Source organism: Cucurbita moschata, unplaced genomic scaffold (assembly GCF_002738365.1).
Source record: "Cucurbita moschata cultivar Rifu unplaced genomic scaffold, Cmos_1.0 Cmo_Scf00008, whole genome shotgun sequence".
Taxonomy (NCBI): Eukaryota; Viridiplantae; Streptophyta; class Magnoliopsida; order Cucurbitales; family Cucurbitaceae; genus Cucurbita; species Cucurbita moschata.
The window spans coordinates 3,780,089-3,807,233 of NW_019268524.1; the positions used below are offsets into that span (position 1 = coordinate 3,780,089).

The window sequence follows — 27,145 nt, forward strand, 5'->3', positions numbered from 1 at the left end:
AAGGAGCATAACGACCACGTACCTCTACTCGACTTTATCTACGACCCAAACGTCTCAGCATCTAGCCCACCCTAAGATTCGACCTAGTAGTTGGTATTCCAGCCCACAGTCTTCCAAGTTCGAACGACTCTCAACTCGACTTGACTTTGCAACCTTCGTGCGCTCTTGACTTGTAACTAGTCCGCATACTCGACCTAACCTGCTAGTGTGAACCGTGCCCTCCCTTGAATTCGGCTCAATAGCTCCGACAGTTATGACTCGGCTTATTCAGCATATTTAGTTTTCCTTTGACTTATTTGAAGTCTCGTGACTTTTTTCTAACATTTTGGACCGTTCTTGAGATTTTTTTTTTTTTTTTTGACATTTTCCGGACATTTGAGGTAAGTATGACCTCTACTTGATTCATTTAAGTTACTTTTTTTAAATAAAAAAATGATTTAATTGATACTTTAGATGAATTAAGTCGTATATTATGCTTTAATTCTGTGTCATAGGCCCACATAGGTTGAATCAGATGTCGAGGAGTAGATTTGGGCCAGTTCTAGAAATATTTAGTGACTCGACTTAGGTCAACCGTGTAAGTGACCCTACTGATTGATTAGTTAACCTTACGAGTGTCAAATTATTATTGTTATGTTGTGTTATGCTATAGTGTACTATGTTATGTTGTATTATGTTATGTTGTGTTATGTCATGTTTACCAGCTATGTTATAGTGTAACTATGCAATGTTCTAAAATCATGTTATGATATTCATAATCTACGATGCATAAATCTAAATACATTGTGTCATGTTATGCTATGTAATGTAGGAAAGACATGACAGGAATTATGTATGCATGGTTTCATACACTCATTATGTTATAAACGAATGGATATTTGACTTGCATCATAAATTCATGTCATGATTTTAAACTATAGGGATCTCATGCATTTTTTAGTGTCATATGCATCCAGATACTTCCTCGTTATGATTGGTATAGACATGTACCTTACGACATTTATGTCTGCTATGATATTATGCAGACTGTTTGCCTCTATGGTGTCGAATAGCTCGTTACCGAGTGCTAGCCCGAAAAGCGAGACCCAGTTGGTACATGAGCCCGCCTAGTGGATTCATGTGCACGTGTGTGAGCTGTGTGTAAGGAAATACTACACATCCAACTTTACCCGAACTGAAAAACTACCTAAGATCATGTTATTTTTAAGAGATAGGTCTCATCATAAAGTATATTCTTTCCTTTTACGTTGTCACACAAGGAAATATTCCTCTTCCTTTTATTATTATTATTATTATTTTCCTTTTGTGAGAAAGAGAGATATCAAAGATTATTTGGGTGAGAATTATTTAAATAGAAAGATTGTCTTTTTGGCTTTGAATGTATGCCTTTTTCCATATGAGAACAACTTTGATAACAATTTGGGGCTTCAGCATATTATTTATTCAGTATTATTTTTTTTATAAAATCAAGTGTAATATAGGGTAGCATTTTTTCGGAGTCGAGTGTTTAATTTATAATTATAGACTTGAGTAAGATCGTTGCGTTCATTTTTTTTTTATTTTATTAAGTGGGTTTTGAGGTTTTCTTTTTTTTAATTGGATTAAGTGAGATGAATATTTGACATTCAAATATCGTAGATAGGGTTCATTTTTTTTTTATTTTATTAAGTGGGTTTTGAGGTTTTCTTTTTTTTAATTGGATTAAGTGAGATGAATATTTGACATTCAAATATCGTAGATAGGGTTGTACACGGGTTAGGTTGAGTTGGATTGGAACACTGTTTTGGACCAACCTGTTAGTGGCTCCAGCATGTTTGTTAGACATTAAATTAAGAGGTCATGTGTTAAATGCTTATTAGACATTACATTAAAAGAGGTCAATTTTTCAATATAACACCGTAATAAATTAAATAATATTTTAGTCACACTTAAATATATATGTATCACCGTTCAAATCAGTGTGGTGCAGCGGAAGTGTGGTGGGCCCATAATAACCCACAGGTCCCTGGATCGATCGAAACCTGGCTTTGATACCATGAACTATGTTGAATTGAATTATGTTACTCTTGATAGAGGAGAACAACACCACAAAGTCTCTCGAGACTCCCCCATCAATTTCACCCACCGGTCTCAGGATTGAAACCTGATTAATGCAGAGAACAACACCTCACAAGTCTCTCGAGACTGACTCCTCATCATTTCCCCTCTCGAGTCTCTATTCTCATCATTCATCAAAAGTGTAAAGCAAAACCAAACACTGGAACGTACTTACTTTTTTTTCTTTAAAAAAGGGGGATTTTATTAAATAGAGAATGACTTCATGATGCATATTGAAGGACATTGAATGTCAACTTAGAAAGAAACAACGGAAGGGAAGAGTATTTACAGAATAAAAAGGGTTACAAATGGGTGTGAGTGAAGAAAAAAGGAAGCATTTTGTTCTTCAACAAGTTCCTCCATTGCCATTGCTATAATGGAGGATGCCACCATTACTATTGCTGTATTGTTCACTATTATCCTTGCACTTCACCACATCCACCCCTCTTAACCCCCATATTCTAATCGTACGGTCGTCACTCCCCGATGCCAACATGTGTGGATTTGCAGGATTCCAGCTCACACAGTTCACTGACCCTGAGTGCCCTTCCAATGCCTCGATTACCTCCCCCGTCCCTCTATGCCATATATATACCTGCCCACAATATATATCCACAAACACACATAATAAACACCATAAGAACCCGAAAAAGAACGGACTTCAATCCAAACGAATGAACGAACAAACAAACAACTCGGTTCGAAACGTTAGAGAATCTCGTGGAAAGAAGTTCGCTTCGGACTTCAGATCGAGCGAGGAGCAAGAAGAAGAAAACGGTGAAGAGAACTTTCTTTCGACGAGATTCTCATGCGTTTCCAACAAGCCTGGCTCGTGTTTTACCCAACTTGACATCTTGACATGTATGGTCGGGTTGTGTTTTATATATACGAAAAGCTAATGTGACTCGACTATAATCAAGCAACTTGAACGAACGAAAATTCGGAGTATATAGAATGGAAGTTAAAAGGACAGATTAAGAACTGTACCAGTGAGTCCTCGCTACCACTTGCAATAAACGCCTGGTTGAGCCCTCCAAAACAGGACCGAATCACAAATCGGGTGCGCTTGTGACCTGTGTATGTTGTAACTAACTCGGCCTCGCCTTCCAAGCTCCACAGATGGATTTCTTGGTTCATAAGATTTACTAGTAAGAACTTATTATCCCTCGACAATTGAAAAGACGTTATTGTTTGATCCTCTTCTATCAATTTATCGATGAGCAACTCCCTGTCGAGCAGCAATATTGCAGTCTCTCTACAGATACTGATAATCTTCTTCCCATCATTCGTTATTTCCAAGTCGGATATCTTAAGAGTTCTTTGACCCTTCCAACCTTCCAACTCGTTCCCGTCTAATTCCCACATGCAGATACTCTTATCGTTAACGCCTGCGAGTATATGCTTTCCATCGGGAAACCAGCCACAAGAAACCAGTCCAAGACCAGCTTTTTCGTAAACATGGAGGCATTCGCCTGTGGCGACATCCCAACGCCTGACAGCTTCCTCCACCCCACATGTGAGTAGCTGACTATCGTCAGGACTCCACGAGACCATAGAGATCGGTTGCTCGTGACTTAACAGTTTGTGCTTCAAAGAAAGTCTTCCCTTTAAGTCTACCTAGAAACACAAAATTGGCAAAAGAACAGAAGTTAATTTGTGCGACAGAGACTTTAAAATGCATAAAAACTTAATATAAGAACTTTTTCAAGTGATCATTATAATTACCTCCCATATAATCGCTGATCGGTCACTGGAAGATGAAGCTAAGTATTTCCCATTGTGAGAAAATTGTAGAAACCAAACTTCATCGTCGTGATCTTGTAACACCTGCTCGGATCAAGAAAACTAAAAGATTCAGCTAACAGCAGAAAGAAACGACCACAAGCAGTTGCGAAAACAAAACAGTTGCCCCAACCGTAACTGCTAAAGCACACCTCCTATAAGATGCCATACTTGAAAATGCTAAGCTTAGCTTGAAGCAATATGATATCGTGCCAAAATAGTTTTATGAATGAATCAACTGAGGATTATTGTAAACTAGAACTCAAATGTTGGCACGAAAACTCAACCTATATAGTGTTGCACAAAGGAACTTCGCGGTTTTTCAAGTGTTGAAAAGTTTCGGGAAGAAGTTCAGGATTTTACTCCAAGATAAATCGACTATTACACTGATTTCTCCTCTAAGATAAATCGTAACAAGGTAATTAAGGAATGTCGAAAATATATCAACTATATGCAAGAACCTCACTGAAAATGTCTGAAAAACGTTTCTTACCTGTAAAGTTTGAGAAGGAATCTGATTTTTCCCACAATCATGATCTGTATACAACGACATCTCGTTGCTTAAGGAGTTATGGAAAGTGCAAGCATCGCGTTGTAACAAAAGGGCGCGTTCAACTAAATATTCCAACCTTTTTTCCGGTATCATAAGGGATGCAGGAAGAAGTTTCTGCAGTTCCTCCAGCAATTGTGTCCGAGCCTTAGCCTTAGCACTTTGTTGACCGTATGAATTGACTTGAGCCCTCATTGACGGAGCAACCAAGCAGGAGGAGAGCTCACGAATTCTGTGTTCATTAACGTGATATGGAGCAATCTCAGTCCTCAGTGTCTGCAAAGCTTTAGTGACTTCGTCTCTTTCAACAAGCTCAAAGAATTTCTGTTCTAATACCAAAACAGAAGCTGATCGAACAACGTGTTCATCCGGTAGACCAATTTTTTGCAGAGTTTCAACACTTTCATCCCACTTCCCGTCGTGAATTTGCTGCATAAGGACGTTAACAGCCGGAGAATATAGAGGTATCCCGGACTCCTCTTCTAGATAAGCGCCAGTCTTCTCGTAACCAAGAGAATACAATGCATTGGCTATTATTCTAACAAACTCTACTCTTCTTATCACTCCCTTAGTACCAATAACATCACCACTGTCCCCTTCGGATTGTAGGGGGCGAGCCATCAAGTCTCTTGAAGAGCCCCCCAAACGCTCTACCGCGGCTAAACCGTTTGACAGTCCCTTCAATTTCTCTAGCGATACTTTCATGCGTTTGGAGGCTGGTTCTTCATCCTCTAAACCTCCCATGAAATGCGCACCTCAGCCCATATATAACTACAATAAACAGATAAAACAGATCATTTCAAAACCGAATAAAAAAAAACGCCCTCGATAAATTCGAACTCATTGCTTGACAATGTAGCCAAAGTAACAACCATAAAACTACAAAGATACCCATTTAACAGACAGATAGATCAAATTTTACCAAGAGAAGCTAGAACACACAGTCAATAATTCCAAATCGAAGCACGTTTTCAACGTTCTCGAAAACCACAGCTTATAGCAACATATCTGAATCTAAACACATTTCAATCATCCAGTTAGATCAACTTTCATCAGTTTAAAGGAACTCTAGATGCAATCTGCAGTAAACTACATGGCTAAAAAGAGAGAAAACGACGTCGTATAACTAAAGCAAACACAATCAAACTTAGAAAAACAAGATTCAGCGCAATCCAAACCCCAAACCTGATGAATAACGAACCAAAGCAACACTAATCCCATTGAAACATCATAAAGCAATCAATCAAATAGAACACAAAAATTCCAACGCAAATACATTACCGACAGCGACGGCGGAAAAATCAAACAAAATAAAGCGAAGAAATGAGAACATACCGATGGTCCAAGGCGAGAATCTCACACACGAAGCAAACCAGAAATTTCTTAAGCACAAGAAAAGGAAGGAAGAAGGAGGAGGTTTCTTCACGTAGACGGCAAAATCAGAAGCGGAAACCGGCGAGAAAAAGAAAGAATCGGAGGAAATTGGAGATTAGGGAATCGGATTGGGAAATTGAGGGTTTGGTAAAGAAAAGTAAAGAGATGATGGTTTGGCTTTGCGTGGAGGAAAGCGAGGAAAGCAGCTCACAGGGAGAGGGAAGGGCTTCTTATATTATTATGTAGTGAGTGAGAAGGAAGAATGAAAACATACACAGAATGTGGAGAGACGAGACGAAGCATCGTGGGCGCCATGGGAGTGGAGCTTGGGCCTGGTTTTTCCCTTCTTCAGTCCGTCCTTTCAAATGGGCTTCTTCTATATCCACTTTTCTTTTTCTTTTAATTTTTTTTATTTTCAAATATTTTTTTTATCCCAATTTATATACTTTCAATTTTACAATAATTTAATCCAGCTAAAAAAAATTCATCGGAACGAAACCTCCACGGCTAGCAGATATTGTCCTCTTTGAGCTTTCCCTTTCGGGCTTCCCTTCAAAGCTTTAAAACGTGTCGGGAAGGTTTTCACACTCTTTATAAAGGGTGTTTTGTTCTCCTCCCCCAACCGATGTCGGACATCACAATCTACCCACTTGGGGCCTAGCGTCCTCCCTTGCACATCGCGCCGTATCTACCCCCTTCGGGAAACAACGAGAAGGCTGGCACATCGTCTGGTGTCTGGCTCTAATACCATTTGTAACGACTCAGATCCATCGGTAGCAGATATTGTCCTCTTTGGACTTTCCTTTCGGGTTTTCCCTCAAGTCTTTAAAACGCGTCTGTTAGGAGAAGGTTTCCACACACTTAAGGGTGTTTTGTTCTCCTCTCCAACCAATGTGGGACATCACAGGAAATCTCTCTCTATTAGACGCGTTTTAAAATTGTGAGACTCACGATGAAACATGACGGGTCATAATGGACAATATCCGCTGACGGTGAACTTGGGCGTTGTTACGAATTTTTAAAGTATAAATTATTACATGTTAAAATTTGAACACAACTATTAGAAGAATGAAAGGACAGAGACATTATGAAAACTGCATTCAAGAAATCATATCATTTAGTATGACCAATACTTTTGCATCCTTCATGAACTCGATGAATTGGGTATTTAAAGATTTTTCAAACTATTACAAGAATGAGAGTACAGAGACATACCAAAAAAACTACATTTAAGAGTCGTTACGACAACCTCGAGTTTATAGTTATGTTATTTAGTCAGACCAACGCTTTTGCAGCCTTCATGGACTTGATGAACCGGGTACTTAAAGATTCTCCAGACACTTTCGACCTTTAGATAGGCAGCCAAACTGAAAGACTTAGCTAAGGGCATGTGTAGTAGATTTTGCGGGAAGTTGGAATGAGCACCTACGTCTTCTGGAGTTTGTCTATAGTAATAGTTATCAATCGACAATTCAGATAACATCTACAAGGACTAAATTGTTACGAATAGAAAAAATTAGAGACTAAATTGTTATCCCGTGAAAGTTCACGAAAAGTGATTTTTAACCTTTTTTTTTTTTTTTTACTTTTTTACCCGAGAAAAATGGTAAATATTACTTCTTTTTTTTAATTGTTGTTTCAAATATAAATAAAGAAAATTGGACCTAGATAGGATTTTGATGGTAATATTCTACTTGATATGGTATGAAAAAGTAACTGATGTGAGATTATATTCTATTTTGGACTTATCTCGGACTCTAAGTAACTCCTAACTATTCTTGGACGTTATGTCTTCACGTGTTCATTGTCCCAACGGCACTCTATTAGTATTCAAAATATAATCGTGTGGTACTTATTCTTACCCACGAGTAAATTAATCAACTAAAACTTGGGTCATTGTGAGCCTCGACAGTGTACTGCTCAAATCTCCGACCCTGCATTTGGAATACAGTTATAGAAAATATAGGCAAATAAAAATTTGGAGAGCAATTTAAGAAAGCGACGCTACAAAGCAACAACAACGACATTACATATAGCTAAGAAAAATTGACAACTAGTCGTATCTCCTTATAATATATTTTGAGGTAAATTGTATCTCACAAGTGTGCACATCATGACTAAATGTCGTACACATAAATTATAATAATAAAATAATAAATGGCTACCTAATAAGAAACCAATAAAAAGAGCATTAGAGGTCTTAAACAAACATAACTAGAATTCATTTAACATTTTTTAAAACTTGGATAAAAAATTAGATATAAATTTTAATTTTTATATATAATAATTTAATAAATTCTTAAAAAATTATAGGTGTCGAGAATTATTAAACATTTTCAAAGTTTACAAATTTATTAGACATAAATTTGAAAGTTTAAAAATTTATTAATAATAAAGTTTAAGATAAACGGACAATTCAGTGGAGAAACTTTGGGGACCCTTGGGGTAATGCACCAGGTGTCGTAGCTAACCGAGTAGCTCTAAAAGCATGTGTACAAGCTCGTAATGAGGGACGTGATCTTGCTCGTGAGGGTAATGAAATTATCGGCGAGGGATGAAATAAATTAATCTCGTAATTTGACCCATAAAAAAATCAAGCTCGATTAAATATCTTCAAAAGGCTGTTGAAAAATCATCATCGTCCACATAAAATAAATAAATAAAATAAAAAATAAAATAAAATAAAAAGGTTAGAAATTAAATCAAATGGAAAAAAATGACAGAAGAAATTGAAGATAGAACGAAAATGCTAATAGCGATGAAAGGCCATCCAGGCACCGGCAAAAGCACTCTGGCCCAAACCCTAGCCTCCCTCCTCAAAATCCCCCTAATTGACAAAGACGACGTCAAGGACTGCGCCGCCGCTCTCGCCGCCGCATCAACCGCCGCCCTCGTCAACGACCTCTCCTACGACGTCGTTTACCGTCTCGCCTCGACGCAGCTTCGCCTCGGCCTCAGCGTCATCGTCGACACGCCTCTCTCCCGTCGATCTCACTTTTGCCATCTTACCGACGTCGCTTCCACCGCCGGCGTGCGGCTTCTCATCGTCGAGTGTAAGCCATCTGATCCGGCGGAGTGGAGGCGGAGGCTTGAGAGTCGCGGCGCCGATGATCGGACGAATTGGCACAAGCCGTCCACGTGGCGAGAAATTGAGATGCTCTTGGAAAGTTACGGCGGATGTACGGAATTCGACGTCGGAGATGTTCCGAGGCTGGTGGTTGACACCACCGCGCCGGTTAGTTTCGATGAGATTGTTTCTACTGTGATCGATTTCATTGTATCTAACGGTGGTTCTTTCATTGCTCCGTCGGCGGCGGCGGAGAGATGAAGCGCTGTAAATTACTGACTCAATATATATACATATGTCTTTAATTTGGATTTTATTTAATTTTAGTTTTAACAAAATTGTTTAAATTATAATTATTTTCATTTAATAAATCTTTTTATAGGAATATTTTTTAAATTTTAGGCGCTAAATATATATTTTCCGAACAAAATTAAAATATTTTATTAAATTTTGGAAAAAATAAATAAATAAATATAAAACTTTTTTTAAAAAATCCAAATAAATATAAGCTTTTAATTGAACCAAATGGGTATGTATTGGGGAAAGTGACACCCAAAATCCAAATCCATTTATAATAAAATATATTCACTCTCCAATTGGAAGAACATTTTCATCTCCACCGTTGCTTTCTTAATCGGTAGACATCTGACGTTCTGAAACGGTTCTTAAGCGAGTATACAACTTTATCCCACTCTCGCGAAGGTGGAATGTATTTTTGGCCCGACATCTGTTTTCTTTCTTTTATCCGTTACGCGTTTTTCTGTCTCTTTCCCCGCCGCCTGTGGCTAAGCTCAAATGACATCATAGTCCCCGACTCATTGCCATTAATTTCAGCTATGTTTGGGCCCATCGTTTAGGGGTATTCTATGTAATTTGGTAATCGATTAATTTATACTATGTAATCAATGATAATTGAGAACTCGAGTCTGGTCATTGGGTTAATCCAATTAATTCCACCTTTGAAAGATGAACACGACTCTCCACGATGGTATGATATTGTTTATTTTGAGCATAAAGTTCTCGTGGTTTTGCTTTGATATTGTCCAAAAATGCCTCATTCCAATGGAGACATGATGGGACTTTCATCCAACCCCTCTCCTTAATCGAGGCTCGACTCATTTTCTTTTGGAGCCATTTGTTCGATATTTGAGGATCCTATTTACATGGTTAAGTGTAGGGCACCGATACCATGTTAGATGAACACGACTCTCCACAATGGTATATGATATTGTCCACTTTGAGCACAAACTCTCCTGGCGTTGCTTTAGGCTTCCCAAAATACCTCATCCCAATGAAAAGACTATTCCTTGATTATAAACTCATGATCATTCCCTAAATTATCAGACGTGGGACTTTCATCCAACACTCCCCGACTGATGTTTGATCTCACAATTTTCTACCACAAAACCACTAGTCATGTATAAGACACTAATTACAAGTTTAAAAGATCTTCCGATTCTGTAAGGATTGAATTAAAAAAAATAACAAAGTTAAATTATTTATTTTATTTCAAATATTTTCTTAAACACTAAGTAAAATATTTTTTAAATAAAAAAAATGAAAAAGAGAGAATCTAATTATTTTATTAAAAAAATGGTCCCAAACAAATATATTATTTTAGTAGCCAAATTTTATAAGACCAGCTAATAAAGTCTCATTATTAGCGAAAGTAGGGGTGACAAAATTATTGTGGGTACCTAAAAAAATCATTTTTAAATATTAAATATTTATCATATTTATTGTATGGGGGTGGGGATGAAATAATTTATTATTTCACACCCCAACCTTCACATTTACATTTTCAAACTTTTGCACGTTTCTAGCATTTCCATTTATTTAATTTAAATTTATTTGTATACCAAACTCAAATTATTAATAATTTGTTCGGTCTCGGACAGACTTGCGATGGTTGCGGCACTCACTAGCAAGATATGAGTTAAGCCAATTTATTCTCGCATCGCCTATGGTCAAGCGACATATGCTCGAGCCTTTGGCTCTGGTTCAAGAAAAAAGTTTTAGAAAACGAGAGCAGAGAGATTTCGAAAGAGAGTATTAAAAGCAAGATTCGAGAGATTGAAATTGGTGTTATATGTGATGTAAACAAAAAGACGACAACAACGGCTTACAGCATATAACTATCGGGTAGGGAGAAGTTGACAACTAGTTATATCCCTTTAGAGTACATTTTGGGGCATTTTAGCCCTTGCAAGTGTAGACACGATTTTGGTAAACGGTCATACATCTTCGTATTGACCCAATATAAAATAGTAAAAACCTATCTAAGACGAAAGCATGTAAAAGAAGTTGGAAGTGAGGATAAATTTCTATGCTTGAGCTAAACTGCCAGCAGACATCTATAGTCATTACCATCGTAATTATTCAAGTGATTAGTTGATTGCATAAAAAACAAGTTACCAAACTGCATTAATTTTTTACCTAGCTACACGATTATATAAATACAATAAGTAACGTCATTCACATAGACAACTAATTATCACTTGTTCGTAATTTTTAACGGTAAGTTTTATTAAACTAAAGAGGCAAAATACTAACTTTTATAACCTTAACAACCGAGCATAATAGAAAATATCATTATTTATTTATTTATTGGAGAAATACATTTTTAAAGCTAAATTAATAATAAAAAAAATTTATCCTCTAAAGTTTAATACTTTTTAAAAATTAAAAAGATCCGTACTATATTTAAAAAATACTCATAAAATTTTAAGGGTAATATTTATAAATAAAAAATTAAAAATTGTAACAGACGGAATAGTTTCATCTCTAAAATAAAATAATAATAATAATAATAATTATTATTATTATTTAATTAATTTTACTTTTTTTAAAAAAAATTTAAATGGATGGTGTTTTTGAAGTTTTTAATTTTTTTTAATGTTATTAATAATTTTTTAAATTTTTTTTTATTTTTGAAACAAGGTAATTTTAAAATTAAAAGGGTTGGGCTAAAATATTTTTTAATTTTTAAAATAAAAAGGGAAAGTTTAGGATTATTTTATTTATTTATTAATTTAGGGTTGTTTTTGTTTTAATGGAGTGGTATTTGACAGGTATTATTTATATTATTAATGATGTATATGGAGGCATTGCGTGGATGGTATATAAGAGGGCTTCTCTGGAATCTTCGTACCGTGGTGGTTAACGCCAACGAGCGCAGCGTAGCGCAAGAAAGGAAGAGACTGAAACTTCGTATTGTTTTGTGCGTTGCTTTGGGCCCAATCACCTCACCTCACCTCACCCAAATCCTTCTCTCTCTCCTTCTTCCATATCTAACAGAAATTTTCATATTTCTATAGTCCTCTCATCAATTCGTTCTCTTATTTCTTCCTCATTTTGATTTTCATTTTCCACGATTCTACTACTTTTTCCTCTATCTACGCAGTCGTGATTGGTTGACAAGTTTTCTCTGCGCGTCGCGGCGTTTTCTGGCGATTTTCCGGTGAGTTTTTCTGGTTCCGGTGATCTCTTTGATGATTTTTGGTTATCGATTTGTTTTGGTTGATGTTCTGTTCGAACGCGCATTTCTCTGTTATTATTATTATTTTATTTGTGTTTTTAATTGAGTTGTTTTGTGCTTAATCCGTGTTTTTGTTTTTTTTTTTTTTTTCATTTAGTTTGGTTGATTGCTTTTGTTGCTGCGTTAGGATTGAGTAATTGGTGTTTGGACTGCCGTTGTGAAACTTGCTGTTTGCTGTTGATGCTTTGGACAATCTTCTTCGTGTTTCGATGGTCTTGATGAGTGTGAATTTGAATTCTACTTGTTATTTCTTTCTTTTTTCAGTGTGATTGGTTTCTTTTATTGCTGCGTTGGAAATTGATGTTGGACTGCATTTATGAAACTTGCTGATTCTTGCTGATGTTTTTGGACGATCATCTTCGTGTTTGGATTTCGGTGATTGGTGTAAATTTGAATTCTACACGTTTATTTCTTTCTTCTTTCAGCGTGATTGCATTTGTTGATGGATTAGAAATTGATGTTGGTCTGCATTTGTGAAACTTGCTTATTGCTGTTCATGTTGTTGGATGATTCTTCGCGATTTGATTTTTGTATTAGTGTAGTGTGAATTTTACATACTGCGCTACTCTGAAGTTAGTTCTCGGCTTGTGCTAGGTTAGTTTTATCTTTCAGTTCCTTTGTCGTGTAGAACTTTATCTTTCATGCTTAATCCGTGTTTCTTTTGTTTTTGTTTTTTAAAATTAATGAATTGATGTTTTCCAGTGTGATTGATTGTTTTTTTTTTTTTTTTCTGTATTAGGAATTTATATTAGACTTCCATTGTGAAACTTGCTGGTTGTTTTTGGTGTCTTTGGAGGACGATCTTCTTTGTATTTCAATTTTTGTGATAAGTGTAAATGTGAATTTTACATACCTTGAGACTTTTGGCCAATTCACTATAATTGTGTTGGTAGTTTTTATCCTTCAATTTCTTGGTTGAGGTTGTTATGTACTATCATTCTTGTAGAACTTTATTGGATTGTTTGCTTATGTTGGTTGAGGAGGTGCTTTTTGTATGATCAGCCAGTGACTAAGAGATTTTAGAAGCTTGGCTGTACTTGTACATTTAGAGATTTTGTCTCAAAGATTGTGATATGTTATTAGCAATCTTAGCAACATGCAATATTGTTTCAGTTTGTCACTAACAGCACGTCCTAGGTATTTAATCTAAGTAACTTTTTATGTGCATCTGGAAGGTGGATAGCTGAGCAATGGACCTAATAATCGTAACATTTAAGTGTATTCCCAATTTCTACCAGTAAAAACTAGGAATAAAATCATCAAATGTTGTTGTTCTCCAATGTTGACCGAGCTGATTAGTTTGTGAATTATCAATTATGTAGTATTTTATTGAAACAGGCCTGTAGGCCAGTACTTTGTAATGACTAATGATTTATCTTCTGTCTGCTTCCTTTTGCATATTAACACAATACAAATAAAAATCTCACATGCTATCCCCAAAAATATGGCCACCCCTGCTGAGCACTCTCTCTTTCCCTCCCTCAAGTTAGTAGGAAACAGAAACTTTTCATTAGATAGCATAAAATTATTATGAGAGATGAGACATTAACCCAAGTAAAATTCCATGGTTTGAAAAAAGTTCTTCCGGTTGGCAGTGGAAGGAAAAGAATTCTACCTAGATGAGTTTTGAATGGTAGAACCACTCCATTCCCCCCACTCATGGAAAAGGGGGGAATTACTAGTTATTAATTACAGAAGTAAAGCTTCACTAGGAGGCCTTAAATTTGATAAGCCTATAGTACCTCTCCAACCACAATTCCATAACTAGGATTTTAGAGCACACTGCCACAACAGTCTAGCCATCCATTTAAAAGCAAATTTTTATTTGTACTCTCTGCTTAATGCTTTCTAGTTTCTCCTAGTGTTTTGGGTTGACCTTTATAGATGGTGAATGTGAATAACGCTCTTGTTATTTGAATTATTGCCATCAGCATTTTTTAAGGAAAAATATATAGATAAATTGTGAATTCTCTTTGCACTCCTGCAGGATATTACATAGAATAAAACTAAAATGGGAAGTAGTCGAATAGCAGATGATGATAATATGATGTGCCCTTTTTGTTTCCACTCAGATCATTGACTTGTTGCACTGATCTTGCTTAGTTACTTGTTTTTAACTCTCCCATGTTCTCTAGTATTCTTCATTTAAGTTGGTTAAGTTGCTGACCTATTATTTTGAAGACAGTTATAAAGAGGTAGAGAAGAAGTTAAATAATTTGGAGGAATTGGGCCTCTTGCTATTTCTTTTTGAAAACGTGGCATGCTGTAACCCCAGATTGAAACAAGCAATCATGTCACTGAAGTCATATCAAAGCCAGGCCGAGCAACTACTTAAGTATCTTGTACTATCAGATCCTGTTGTACCATACATTTCCATTCCTGCAGGCATACTTGCTAGCAAATTGGTACCTTCCCGTCATCTGTGGCTCTTTTTTATCTTATTCAGTGTGGGTACTTTGCATGCGAGTTAATCTTCTGTTCAATCATCATGATGTTAAAAGGTTGATAATATGCTAGCAATTAGTTTCTCTTCTTGTGTGATTTTGCATGCCTTTTATCTTTTTTTGCTGGTCATTTGTAAATCAACCCTTGGTTTCCAGGTCTATGATCTGACTGATTTGATCAGCGGTGTTTACTTCAAGAGTTACTCTAACCTTTCCAGGATTCAGCGAATGGAGTGGAACAACCGGTAAATGATCTTTCCCTTGCTTGCATATATTTATTTATTTTTCCTTGCAATATTTTTTTTATGAGTACTTGCTGTTTTTACAGGGCAATGTCAACCCTCCATGCTATTTTCATCACAGCAGCATCATTGTACATGGTGTTTTTGTCTGATCTCTATTCGGACCGATATTTTGGCTTTATTACCTTTCGTAGTTCGACAATATCGACATTTTGCCTGGGAGTAAGTGCAATCTCTGCATATATATGAGTAGGTTATTACCATAGTGTGGGAAACTTTGTGATATGTTGTAGATGTTAAGAAGTGCCTCGGCTTTGTCCAGCTTAAAAACCATGTTGTGATAACAATAAAGATGAAAGGTTAAGAGTTTCAGGGGCTAGCGCTAACTCTTGAAAAAAATGTCCTGATCAGGTCCTACGGATGAGGATGGAAAGGAAATGTGTACATTTGAGATTAGTGTTTTGCAGAAGTTATTGGAGCAGATGATAGAGATTGTTGGCACTAGCCGATCAAATCATCGGTCATAATAATCCCTAGTTTCTCATGTAGAAGACAAAAGTGGTTTTAAGCTTTATTTATGCTGGAAGTAGTGAATGGAGTGTTGGGAGCGAGACAGAGAGTTGTGTTCTCTAATGTTGCATGTTCATAAATAATACTCTTGATTGAAAATATTTAAACCGCTGTGTTTTCAAGCAGTCTGAAAATCTATGTTGATTTTTTTGGAGATGTTTCGATAAAATAGCATATCTAAGCTGACTTTTCTCCAACAGTTGCTCTTATGACTCTGGATTTTTAGTTGTTTTATTATCTTTTGGAGGAGGGAGGTAGAGTGAGGGGAGTGGCCAACTTGAACTGCCTTTTCTGTATTGGACGATCTCTATCTATCTTCCTTCTGTTTCTCATGTCCACCTTTTTAAACTTAAGCTCTTCATGTTTTAGTTGCAACCAGCAACCTGCAACACCAACCATTATATCCAGAATTGACTTAAAATTTTGCCAATCAGAACATAGCTTAGTGGATAATACACGAACTTCTATTTCAAAAGTCAATGTAATTGTTGAACTCAAGGCAGAGTTATAACTTTGATGACGCTTCTGCAGGTTTCTGTTGGTTACTTCATAACTGATCTTGGGATGATCTCTTGGTTTTATCCTTCCCTTGGTGGAATGGAGTATGTAAGTGCATTCTCCCTTTAAATATTGCCGATTGTTTTATATTCCTGTCATATTATTTTGTGTTCTTTAGGGGAAAGAGAGAGTCTGGGAAATTTGTTATTCATGGAAGGTGATAATGTTGTGTTTTCCAGGTGATACATCATCTTCTTTCTCTCGTAGCTGTGGCCTATGCTATGTTGACGGGTGAGGGGCAACTTTACACCTTCATGGTTCTCATCTCTGAGACGACAACTCCTGGGATCAATTTGAGATGGTGATTTGCTATTAATAAATTATCAAGTGAAATAGGATTTGATCTTGACTTCAGAATTTGTTCGTTTCTGTTTGTCAAGGGACTGGATGTATCTCTGTGTCATATATAGCGTTTCCTCAGAAAAGTTTTTTTTTTTTTTCCAACTTTGCGTAGGTACCTTGACACAGCTGGAATGAAGAAGTCAAAGGCATACCTCATAAATGGGGTTGTAATATTCTTCGCTTGGCTGGTGAGTCAAAATATCTGATTATTATACATTTCTTTTGAAGTCTGTTCCATGACCATGGAGAGTAGCGAACAGAGCAATTTAACCCCATGTATTTCATACGTAAGCGGTTAGCCAATATTTTCTTTTCAGGTTGCCAGAATTCTACTGTTCATGTACATGTTTTACCATGTCTACTTGCACTTGAATCAGGTACTCATCAATCATACTTTTCTTAGCTTGATAATATTCAGTCAATTATTTATTGAAGTACACTACTGTTTGGACATTGATTGGCAAAGCATCTGCAATCTGTTACTGCTCATATGATCATTTGGGAATCGAATTACAAATATATAATTGTTTGAAAGTACATACTCGTCGGACTGCATGCACCAAATGAAACATGTGGCACATATATAATATTTATTTGCTTGTTTAGTTTTTTTTCTAGGAAATATTTTTGATGCTATGATTTTTTTGAGAAGAAATAAATAAAGCAAAAAGAAAGAGAACACCATCTAGATGAAGTTATAAAAAAAACTTCTCCAATTACTGAGAGCTCGTACTATAATTGCAAATAATTGCAAAAAATAAGAAAAATATTTACCAACGTGAGTATAATTCAACCGTTAAAAACATTTATTTCTTTCATTGACGTTGGAAGTTTAAATTCACATTCCACATTTAGAGACTTGGAGAAAGTTTTGTTGCCTCCTTATTTCAGAAAATTTTGGGGTTTCTCTTCCCGAATCATTGTCTAAATTTACCAACCCTGACTTATGAATTATGGTATTGATTTTTGCGATATGAAGTATTTTAGCATCGATCTCTCTCTTTGGGGTCCCCTTTTCAAGTGCTTTAACCTGTGAGATCAATCTTGTGTTTTAGGAGAATAATTATGGATCATAGCTGCCATTTAAATCAGAGCCTCCCTACGGTGTCTGATGATTACATTTAATTTTATATTGTTATTTATTTAATAATTTAATGTTAAAACTTATAATAATTAGTCCGTATATATATATATATTCTGTAAGAAACTATTGACTAATTGAGAAAGGGTCATAAAAAGGGAAGGGATGTGATATTCCACCTGCCGAAAGGGTAGCAAAAAGGTGTCTCGATATTGGTACAAAATACAAAAGATACTAGACAGACAACACCAGATTGAGGTAAAGAGATAATTCGAGTCCCAAAACTTGGGGTTCACTTACTCCAATAACTTTACTTCGATTCCCAAATACCCAACACGAGATGGTTGGGTCTTCGGGTTGTTAAGTCGGGGATGATTGAGCCCAGTGAAGCTAGAAAGATGAATGAGGAGTTTAAAAATTTTTCGACCAAATCTCTCAACTAGGGAGAGAGACGAGCACTAGAGGGTGAGAGATATTTGGCTTGGTTTCTTTTAAAATAAAATTTTCTGCATTAGCAAGGGCGAGCATGTTGGACCGAAATCGACATTGGTAGAGTGATCTGGAGTGAATAAGTAGGTGGTGAGAGAGAAATATGATGAGAAAAATATGAAAGATAGGAATGGAATGTGGATGCTGGTTGGTTTATTTCATGGAACATGCAATCCTTCTTTTACTTTGGTTTATTTCACAATATTTATCTTTTACTTCTTAAACTGATTCGAAATTTTGATTGTTAGAAAAATTTAATGGAAAATTCAATTAATTCTATCTAATTTTTATGGTTTGGATCGGATTGTTTGATTTTTCCCGGAGACAGATTAGTTGAATATCTCCATTCAAAACTCCTTATGATTTAGATAAAGTGGTCAAAATATTGTGAGTGATTAGAAACATTATTTGTGTGTTACATTTATAGTTTTTTTTTTTTTTTTTTTCAATGAATCGATTCTCATCAGTAACAGCCTGCAAACGGATTCGTGTCTTAATTGCTTGAGAAAATGAATTAAAAACTCGTCTTCTGAACTTTACAGGTTCTCCAGATGCACGCTTTTGGTCAACTTTTGGTGTTTGTGGTTCCATTGGTATTATCAGTGATGAACTTGATGTGGTTTGCGAAAATCTTCAGAGGATTGAAAAAGACATTAGCAAAGAGACAATGAACGGAATAACACACCTGCCTGCTATTTAGGCCACCCAGTAAAAGGTACTGAAAAAAAAAAGGTCTCTTTCTTGTACATGTTGAAGTTGTACAATTTCATGTTAAACAAGTACATAAATAGATAGCATTTAGAAGGCAAAATAAATTGAAAAAAAAAAAAGGTATAATTTGATGCATAATTATATGATTGTTTCTTGTAGATATGTAGGGAAGAATGTTTTGAAATCAATGCAATGCTCTCATGCCATTCGCCACTTAATAACACATCCTTTTAGAGCTTGTTTCTTCATGTAGAGTCAATCGAGCTAATGATCTTTAATATTATGAGAGTTGCTTTGACAACCAAATGCATTAAATTTAGGTAGTTATTTCTAGAAAATAGTCGAGAGATGCACACAAGTTGGTTTAAAGTAGCCACAATCGAGCATCATGTGTTGGTCTACTGATCCTTAATATTATTATGAGGGTTGCCTAGACGACCAAATGTAGTAAAGTAGGTAGTTATTTCGTGAAAATCGTCGAGAGATTCACACAAGTTGGTTTAAATTCGTAGAGAAAATAAAAAGTTTGTCTAATATATATTTATCTGAACTAGAAATAGCGTATCTTTTTTTTAATGAACATAACAAAGAAACAATAGATTACATATAATCCACAAAAAAAAAGGTTTAATAAAATACCTAAAAGCTATGAAGGATGAAGATTTTGTTCATATGGTTAGGTCCAAATTGATACGGTGAGGATGAGGGAATTCATCGAGTCGTACAAAATTAGGAGAGGTGTTGGGATGTTGATGATGAGGTATGGTGGGGCATAGTTGTAATTGTCTCTCTAGAATTTGTTGTGTGATAGGGGAATGATGAGTGGGTTTGAGGGATAGTGAAAGTTCACAAGTTTGGTCCTCTAACATTGACCCACCAATGCATTCCACCTCTTCTGACATTCTGCTTTCCAAACTTGAATCTGAATCCTGCAATTAACGAATTTCCAAATGTTGGTTAATTCTAATTTTTCATTATTTCTATCTTCATCTTAAAATTTTGTTGGTTTTATTTGTCCGAACTTAGGTTTAGATGTATATCATAAATAATAATAGGTAGGTAAAACATCTTGTCAAGCAAAAATTTCTCAAAATTTGGAAATTGGAATTTTGGTTAAAAATTCCCTCGCTCTCTCTTACTTTTTCTCTTTCCCTCCCACTTCCTAAAAATAATAAATAAATAAGTAGAAATCAGAAATTGTTATAGAAATTTATTTGGCACGTCTGGTTTTAAGAAATAGAAAACACAAAAACGACAAAGAGTATGTTTGTTGTTTTTGGAAAACAGGATACCCAACCAAACAAACAAACAAACAAACAAAATCAATAAATATTCCTTTTTTTTTTTTTAGGTATATCTCTTCTATATTTAGAGTAATAAACCCTTTGGAGAAAAAAGTTTGTTCAAGTCAGAGTTGTATATATTTTCCTTTCAACGTGCCAAAAAGAAAAAGAGAGAGAGAGAACTTTGAAATATAATTTAGAACTTTTTGTATAAAGTTATAAAATAAAGTACTGGCAAATAGTTGGATTTGATTCCAAACGTCGTCGGTAATCCAGCACACAGACACAACCAGTAAAGATTGGCATGGGAGAAGAAGGTGATGGATGATGACGCATGGGTTTGAAATAAAAGCACATTCAATGAGAAGAAAAATTCTTACAATGGAATATGTACCCTAAAATTAGATATGATCATATATGATAGTGTCTTTCGACTCATATATAAAGCAAATATTGAGTTCCTTTTTAATGTAAAATATATATATATATATATATATTGAGTTAAATTACAAATTACTTAGTTATTTTAACAAATTTAAGGTTTAGGTGGTGCATTTAATTTTCGAATTTTAAAAAGTGACATAAATTTAATATTTTATTTTATCTAATACATCTAAAATTTCTTAATTAATATATGGAAAAGTACTGTCACCATAACTCTCACCTAGCGGGAAAGTGGCTGTTTCCTTTATGGAAGAAGATAAATGGAAATTAGACGGTGGGAGTGAATAAAAATGGTCGGAAAATGGCCATATTTTGTGTTCAAAGAAAAAAGAAAAAAAAATCATACTTAAAAAAAAGTGAAGAGAAAGCCAGAGAAACTCAGAAAATTTAATTCTACAAATCTATCTAAGATGTTCCCTATAAAACCCAAAACCAACTCAGCTTCTTGCTTTAGAAATAAATGAAAATTAAGAAAAATATTAGTTTTTCCCTGTGAATATTAGTGGAAGAAAGTGAATAAAAACTAAATTTATCAAGAATTTAATTAATGGTAATAAAAAAAAAAAACTTGTATATATGACAATTATTTACTCAAATAACGACCTTTCACAATTATTTACTCAAATAACGACCTTATTATTCTTTCAGTAATCATCTTATTTCTAGGACTCACTGAAATCCCTCGGATGGTTCCACAATAGGTTTTAAGAAAATTTCCTCGCCCTAAAAATTAATGCAAATTAAATAACAAACTTTTTAGTTTTTAACATTTAGTTAAGATTTTAAAATAGTTTTCAAAGTTAGTTGTAAAACAAATAAATTGCTAATGTATTAGGAATATTTTCGAATTTTTTTTAAAAAAAATGTTACCAAATGATGGAGACTCTATAATGCAATAATTGAATATCATACTCATAAAAAATAAAAGATTGAAGCGTTATTTACCTGTTGAGAAATAATTCTGTCCTCTATATTGGACGAAGAGTCGTGCTTTCCATTGCTTCTATTGAACTCTTCTTCTTCTCTTAATATCCTGCAAAATATTAGAAATATATATCTAAGAACTTTCTGAATTCTAAATCAGTATAATAAATAACTTCAACCCTTAATAATTTGTATTAGTTTACTCTTATTTAAGTTTATGTCAGAATCAAGAATATAATTTTCAAGCAATGTAACTCTATTTATTTTATTAAAAGTTTAGAACTCAAATCTTCCATTGCTCCAAAACCTTATTTCTAAAATTAGTTTCGTGGATATGGAAACGAAAATAAATCACATGGAATAAATTTAAATGTGGGTTGAAATCATAATTATGCATACTCATCAGGATGAGGTTTTTTAATGATCTTTTAAACATTTCATAATCAACCTACCATTATATAAATCTCACTGTTTTCATTTGAAATATATAATCCCATAGGCATTTTCTCTACATGAAAATGTGCACTCCCTTGCAAAAAAAAAAAAGAGAATTTAAACCCTATTTTCACCTCTAAATTATCAAATTCATCTGGGATCTAGTTCTTAAACTTTGTAAGTTAAACAAAAAAAAAACTCCTCAGATTTTGAAACTTTGAATTCCAATACCTAACCTTATCTCTAGTTCCAAAATTGTCTATATTGTTGAATAATTTTTTAAAACGCAAAGTTTGAAATAATGTTTTATGGAAAGTTAATGATTACCCTTTAATATGTTGACTAATTTTTTTGTCAGTCTCTAAATAAATAATGCTTTTGAATTTATTTTTGTATTCGAGGACATTCCTAAAGATTTATAGATACTTTCGAGGCTGTGCATGTAAAAGATATGAAATAAATATTTTTTTTAAAAAAAAAAAAACTAAAATAAGGGTTGTCACAAATTCATATTGTAGTGAAAAACGTCATTAATTTGATGAGAAACGATATAACGGTGGCATGATAATGTGAAGAAGATTGATGAACATACCCACTTGAAGAGGAGACTGAAGACATGAAGATTTTGATATCAGAAGAATGTAATGTTCTTCTTGTTTGCTCCATGGCTTGTTTCATCATTACATGCTCGCAGCTACTGCCATGCTCTGATTTCATACTCCTATACATCTAAAATTAACATAAATAATTATTCAACAAAATAAAAATAAAATCATGAGAAGTTATTTTTCAGAATGCAACAAATGATTGAAAATGAGTAGCGTCGCCATGCAAGAACTCATAATTGTTCTATTTCTTTGTCTTAATTTCATATTTAATTGAACTAAATGCTACTTTTCTCTCCACTATTCTCTCCTGCTGTGTGGAATGTACCTAACCTAAACTTAACTCTTTTTTTAATTTGTAAAGGGCTTCTTTAATTGAAACCATGTCCCACTCCTACCTACGAAAGCTACTAGTATTCTTATCATCTTATCTGTTTGGCTTAATGCATTTTCACGTTTAGAGAGAGAGAGAGAGAGAATCCACACTCCTGATTCCAATATTTGAACAAATTCCTTGTTAATTTCTGTTCATAATTTGTCTTTTTCGGTTGTGAAAAAACTTCTGATTACAGATCATGTTTGGCTCATTAATTTTTACCAAATTTGAGTTTCTGTGTAATTAGGAGTTAGAATATTCAAATTTACGCAACAAACTTGTTTGGATTGTATAGATCGAGTACAAAAAAGTGTTTATTCCTAGTTTTTTCGTATGGTTTTGTGGTAGGTTTATGAGTTTCAGCAGATTCTAACAAGTTATACAGATTACAAATTCAAAATTGTAAATCAAAACACAACGATGAAAAATTAGCTCAGCATAATCAAACAAGACTTCAATTCGTCGTTCACACATATATATCTGGAATCACTTCACAGTCGGAGTTTTGAATCAAGAATGATTGTACCGAACGGTACATAAAAATAAAAAGTAAAAACGGAGAAGTTTTTTTTCAAATTGAAAAATGAAATGTTATTTGATTTTCAAAAATAAATCAGTCGATCAAACGATAGCGATGAAGAGATTAGTGTTTAGTAAAGGTACCTGTAAGTGGCTCTTTATGTGTGAAATCTTCAGTCCTTTCACTCCCATCATTTGCAGTATTCTTTTCGGCGTTGCTTCTGCAACAAGTCAGGTTTCAGAAAAAGGCAAACAAGATTCCAATACGAACGCGCTCCACATACTCTCTCTCCTACTTTCTGAAACAGTTACTGATTCCAAGCCAGAACGCCATTGAAGTAAAAACAAAAGAACAAAAAAGCTTCACGAAAACTTACGATTTCTTCCACCAAGGACCTCGACGGTCTGAACAAAGTACCGATGAAGCGCTGGCGTCCACCGCAGCCGCGGAAGTTCCGATTTATTGTACTGTCTAACTCCTATTCTCTCCGATGAACAGGATTTCATCTTCTCTTATACCGAATAACTAAGAAAGACGATTATGAACCACAAGAAAATCAAATCGGCTCATACAAGAAACATACGGAAGACGAAGGTCGAAAATCGATCGATCTATCGAATTTCGCTTCAATTTCGTCCTTGGAGCTCCCGAAAAATGGAAGCAAAGCAAACAGAATCAACGGCGGGCAGCAGCAATTGCAGAAACCAGAAACCGAAATCCTCTCTAGTCTAACGCCCTAAACTTTTACACGAAATCACGTAGTTTTTGTGAACCTCCTTTTCATGTTTTTCCCTTTTTATATTCGGTCTCACAAATTCATTTTTTTAATAAATTCCTTCTATTTTTAATATATGTGCTTTTAACTTTTAAGGCTCATTTTTTTTAACAATAAAAATAAAAATTCTTTATGTTACTTCTAAAGGTATTAGGAACCGATAATCAACATTTTAAAAGCGTAAGAATAAAGGTTTTGACTATATATATATATATATTATATTCCTTCAATTTTTCAATATATATAAAAGGCAATATATGTTTATCACTTAAACTACTTTTAAGAGTGAATTTACGTGACACTCGAGGAAAGAAAAGGTACATGAATGAACTGAGATCACATATGAATAAGAGCGCCCTTAAGGATACGATAACTAAGAAAGACTTAAGAGAATTGAAAGTCCCTACCTATACCAATAAAGCGTTTTTTTTTCCTGGTGGTTCGATCATAGAAACTACGTTAGGTGATTTATTACGAATTTTTCTAAGATGCATGTGAGCGAGGACAAACAATGCTCGAAAAATTCGTATTTGTCAGTAGAGATACTCTTCAGTCTTAAAAGGCGAGAAGTACGTAACTTGACCATGTTGCACGGGATGCCGGAGAATGTCGAGGCCATCAAATACCAAATCTGGATTTCGATTTCGATTTATTCATGTACCTCTTATTCACTCAGACATCATCGTGAATGAGATGAAATCACATTTAATTGAGATTGATTAAAAAGATATGAAAATCATGGTTCAGAAAAATTTTAAAAAGTGATAATTATAAACTCGTACCATCTCGATGAAGACACACACATATATATATATATAATTAATTAATTAATTAATTAATTGTTTATAGCATGCATTTTTTACCAAAATTTAGAGGTTCAAAATATCTGTATACAGACAATTATATATATATATATATATATAAAATAAAAAAAAACCAAAAAGAGGGAAATTAGAAGTCAAAGTTGTAAACGAAAAGAAAGGGGAATATGCAAACAAAGTGATCAAATTTTTTAATTTTTTTAATTTTTTAATTTTTAATTTTTAATTTATTTTGTCTATGAAATTTGGTCACGTGTGTAATTGAAGACGGTGCCTACTTGTGGACCCACCTCTCCGTCTTGGTTCTGCCGTATTCAACACTGCGCCTATTCCTTCTCCTCTATTTTCAAACCTCTCGAAAAATTTACCTCTCATTCTACTATTTATTTATTTATTTATTGTTTGATTTTTTAGTGTGAACTACTCCACAAATAAATTTTTTAATTCATATATGATTGGGTCGATACAATTTGAATTCGACACCTAATGATCTCGATATTCTCGTGCATCTCTTATAAAAGTCAACATTATTCAAAAGATCCATACAATAAATTTCAACATATTTTGTCTTTATTCACATGATTCTTAGAAAAAAACATATGGGACATCACCAAATAAAACACGTTTAATTTTGGAGTTCTTATGATTGAATCTCATATCGGTTGGGAAGAGAAACGAAGTATTCCTTGTAAAGGTGTGAAAACCGGAAACGAAACATTTCTTATAAAGGTGTGAAAACATGTCCTTAGTGAGACGTTTAAAACCGTCTCAATTTTTCGATTTTTAAAATCATATACCTTGTTTTGGTGGATATGATCATTTGACTAATTTCTCATTAATGATATTAATTTATTTTTGTTTGGGTCTATAATTCTATCTCGAGTTTGATTCTATCTTACACGCAATCGATGAAATCGTAAATTTCTTACTAAAAGAAAGCGAAATTTAGAAATTAAGAAAATTTCTACAAAAAAAAAAAAAAAGAATTTTCTGGAGTATGACGTTAAAATTTTAGCTGAGAATTTGAAGATTTGACGCGAACCTGACGTTACAAATATTAATTTAAATAATTAAATTTGAAGTAAAATATATTTAGGCTCAGAACTTTAAAGCTAAGTAAAACATGTTGGAACGACTCGTATTGATCTGTAGGGATAGTCTTTACTCTTAGAAATAAGAAATCAGTAACGTGACTATGTCGGGGATGCAAGAAAATGTCGGCATCATCGGGTACTGAATCGTAATCTAAATCTTGGTCTTTATAAATGAATAATTTAAAAAAATTACAAATATTTAGATAATGAGATGGAAAAAAGATTATAAATATAGAAATTTGTGTACAAAAAAAAACAAATGGTGATGGTGTGTTTGAATTATTGTCACAAACATGGAAGTTTTTAGATAAACGACAAAATTGGGGATGGAGGATGTGACAATAATGAATTTATATTCTTTTATTATTATGATTATTTTGGTCAAATATAATATTTAATGCTCATTTTTGTCACGTACCTTAATTTTAAACTTTATAATTTCAAGCAATTAAATAAATAATTAAATAATATGCCACGAAATTCAACTCATAATTTATTGATTAAATAAATAGATAAAGCTTCCAAATTGGATACTTGTAGGTTCATTTAGTGTTATAGGGTTTTAGGACATTTTATTAATTAACTTTGAAAAATAAAATAAATATATTAATTTTTTAATATAATATCAAAATATTTTTTAAACTATTATAAATATTTCGCTTTCGCATAGAGATTAATCTACGTTCTTATTTGTTGAATTACGTAACTGGCTTATACCGAAGTTTTAGACCAAAATTTGGGATTCCTCTTTGACTCAGGCATTACACTCGAGTGCCACACGCCTACGAACTTCCACCTCGATTCAGCTCCTTGTAACGTCTTATGCCCGTGATTCATATCAAAATTTAGTATTCGAATTTGGCATTCAAAGATCATGACATTTTTGTCAAGACCAGATGTGGCCTTTGTTCATTCATATCAATTATTTTATTCGGTTTAGTATGTTGTTATTAATTTATTTTTAAAATTTAAAATTTGAACTTATTTTTCTGAAATAGAGAAGCTATGTGATGATTAGATGTT

General features: G+C 34.1%; 4 protein-coding genes across 11 annotated transcripts; 2 read left to right on the plus strand and 2 right to left on the minus strand.

The window, feature by feature from the left end:
• Positions 1-2,281: 2,281 nt before the first annotated feature.
• LOC111445804 (WD repeat-containing protein 26 homolog) lies at positions 2,282-6,055 on the minus strand. 4 transcript variants are annotated; one of them, XM_023084305.1, is made up of 6 exons: positions 5,615-5,722; positions 5,352-5,443; positions 4,373-5,200; positions 3,823-3,924; positions 3,085-3,714; positions 2,282-2,692 (listed from the first exon to the last, which is right to left on the minus strand). In XM_023084305.1, the coding sequence occupies exons 3-6, from the start codon at positions 5,171-5,173 to the stop codon at positions 2,444-2,446; spliced, it is 1,782 nt and encodes a 593-aa protein (XP_022940073.1). In that variant the 5' UTR covers positions 5,174-5,200; positions 5,352-5,443; positions 5,615-5,722; the 3' UTR covers positions 2,282-2,443. The 4 variants fall into 4 exon arrangements, with proteins under 4 accessions (XP_022940073.1, XP_022940070.1, XP_022940071.1 ...); XM_023084302.1 differs by lacking the exons at positions 5,352-5,443; positions 5,615-5,722 and adding an exon at positions 5,765-6,055; XM_023084303.1 differs by lacking the exon at positions 5,352-5,443.
• A 2,464-nt stretch (positions 6,056-8,519) lies between these two features.
• On the plus strand, positions 8,520-9,131 carry LOC111446248. Its single transcript, XM_023084977.1, has one exon. It carries the CDS (start codon positions 8,520-8,522, stop codon positions 9,129-9,131), a length of 612 nt encoding a protein of 203 aa, XP_022940745.1.
• A 2,890-nt stretch (positions 9,132-12,021) lies between these two features.
• LOC111445812 (transmembrane protein 56-like) lies at positions 12,022-20,482 on the plus strand. Of its 5 annotated transcripts, none has more exons than XM_023084324.1 (10): positions 12,022-12,330; positions 14,594-14,813; positions 15,009-15,097; positions 15,181-15,316; positions 16,196-16,270; positions 16,402-16,523; positions 16,677-16,752; positions 16,882-16,941; positions 18,677-18,849; positions 20,405-20,482. In XM_023084324.1, exons 2-9 carry the CDS (start codon positions 14,700-14,702, stop codon positions 18,803-18,805), a joined length of 801 nt encoding a protein of 266 aa, XP_022940092.1. In that variant the 5' UTR covers positions 12,022-12,330; positions 14,594-14,699; the 3' UTR covers positions 18,806-18,849; positions 20,405-20,482. The 5 variants fall into 5 exon arrangements, with proteins under 5 accessions (XP_022940092.1, XP_022940091.1, XP_022940089.1 ...); XM_023084323.1 differs by lacking the exon at positions 20,405-20,482 and adding an exon at positions 19,005-19,054; XM_023084321.1 differs by lacking the exon at positions 20,405-20,482 and adding an exon at positions 12,673-12,783 and having other exon boundaries at positions 18,677-18,983.
• Positions 19,412-24,203, minus strand: LOC111445813 (probable transcription factor KAN4). The gene is made up of 5 exons (XM_023084325.1): positions 23,809-24,203; positions 23,576-23,652; positions 22,524-22,660; positions 21,518-21,605; positions 19,412-19,774 (listed from the first exon to the last, which is right to left on the minus strand). Exons 1-5 carry the CDS (start codon positions 23,936-23,938, stop codon positions 19,514-19,516), a joined length of 693 nt encoding a protein of 230 aa, XP_022940093.1. The 5' UTR covers positions 23,939-24,203; the 3' UTR covers positions 19,412-19,513.
• Positions 24,204-27,145: the final 2,942 nt, after the last annotated feature.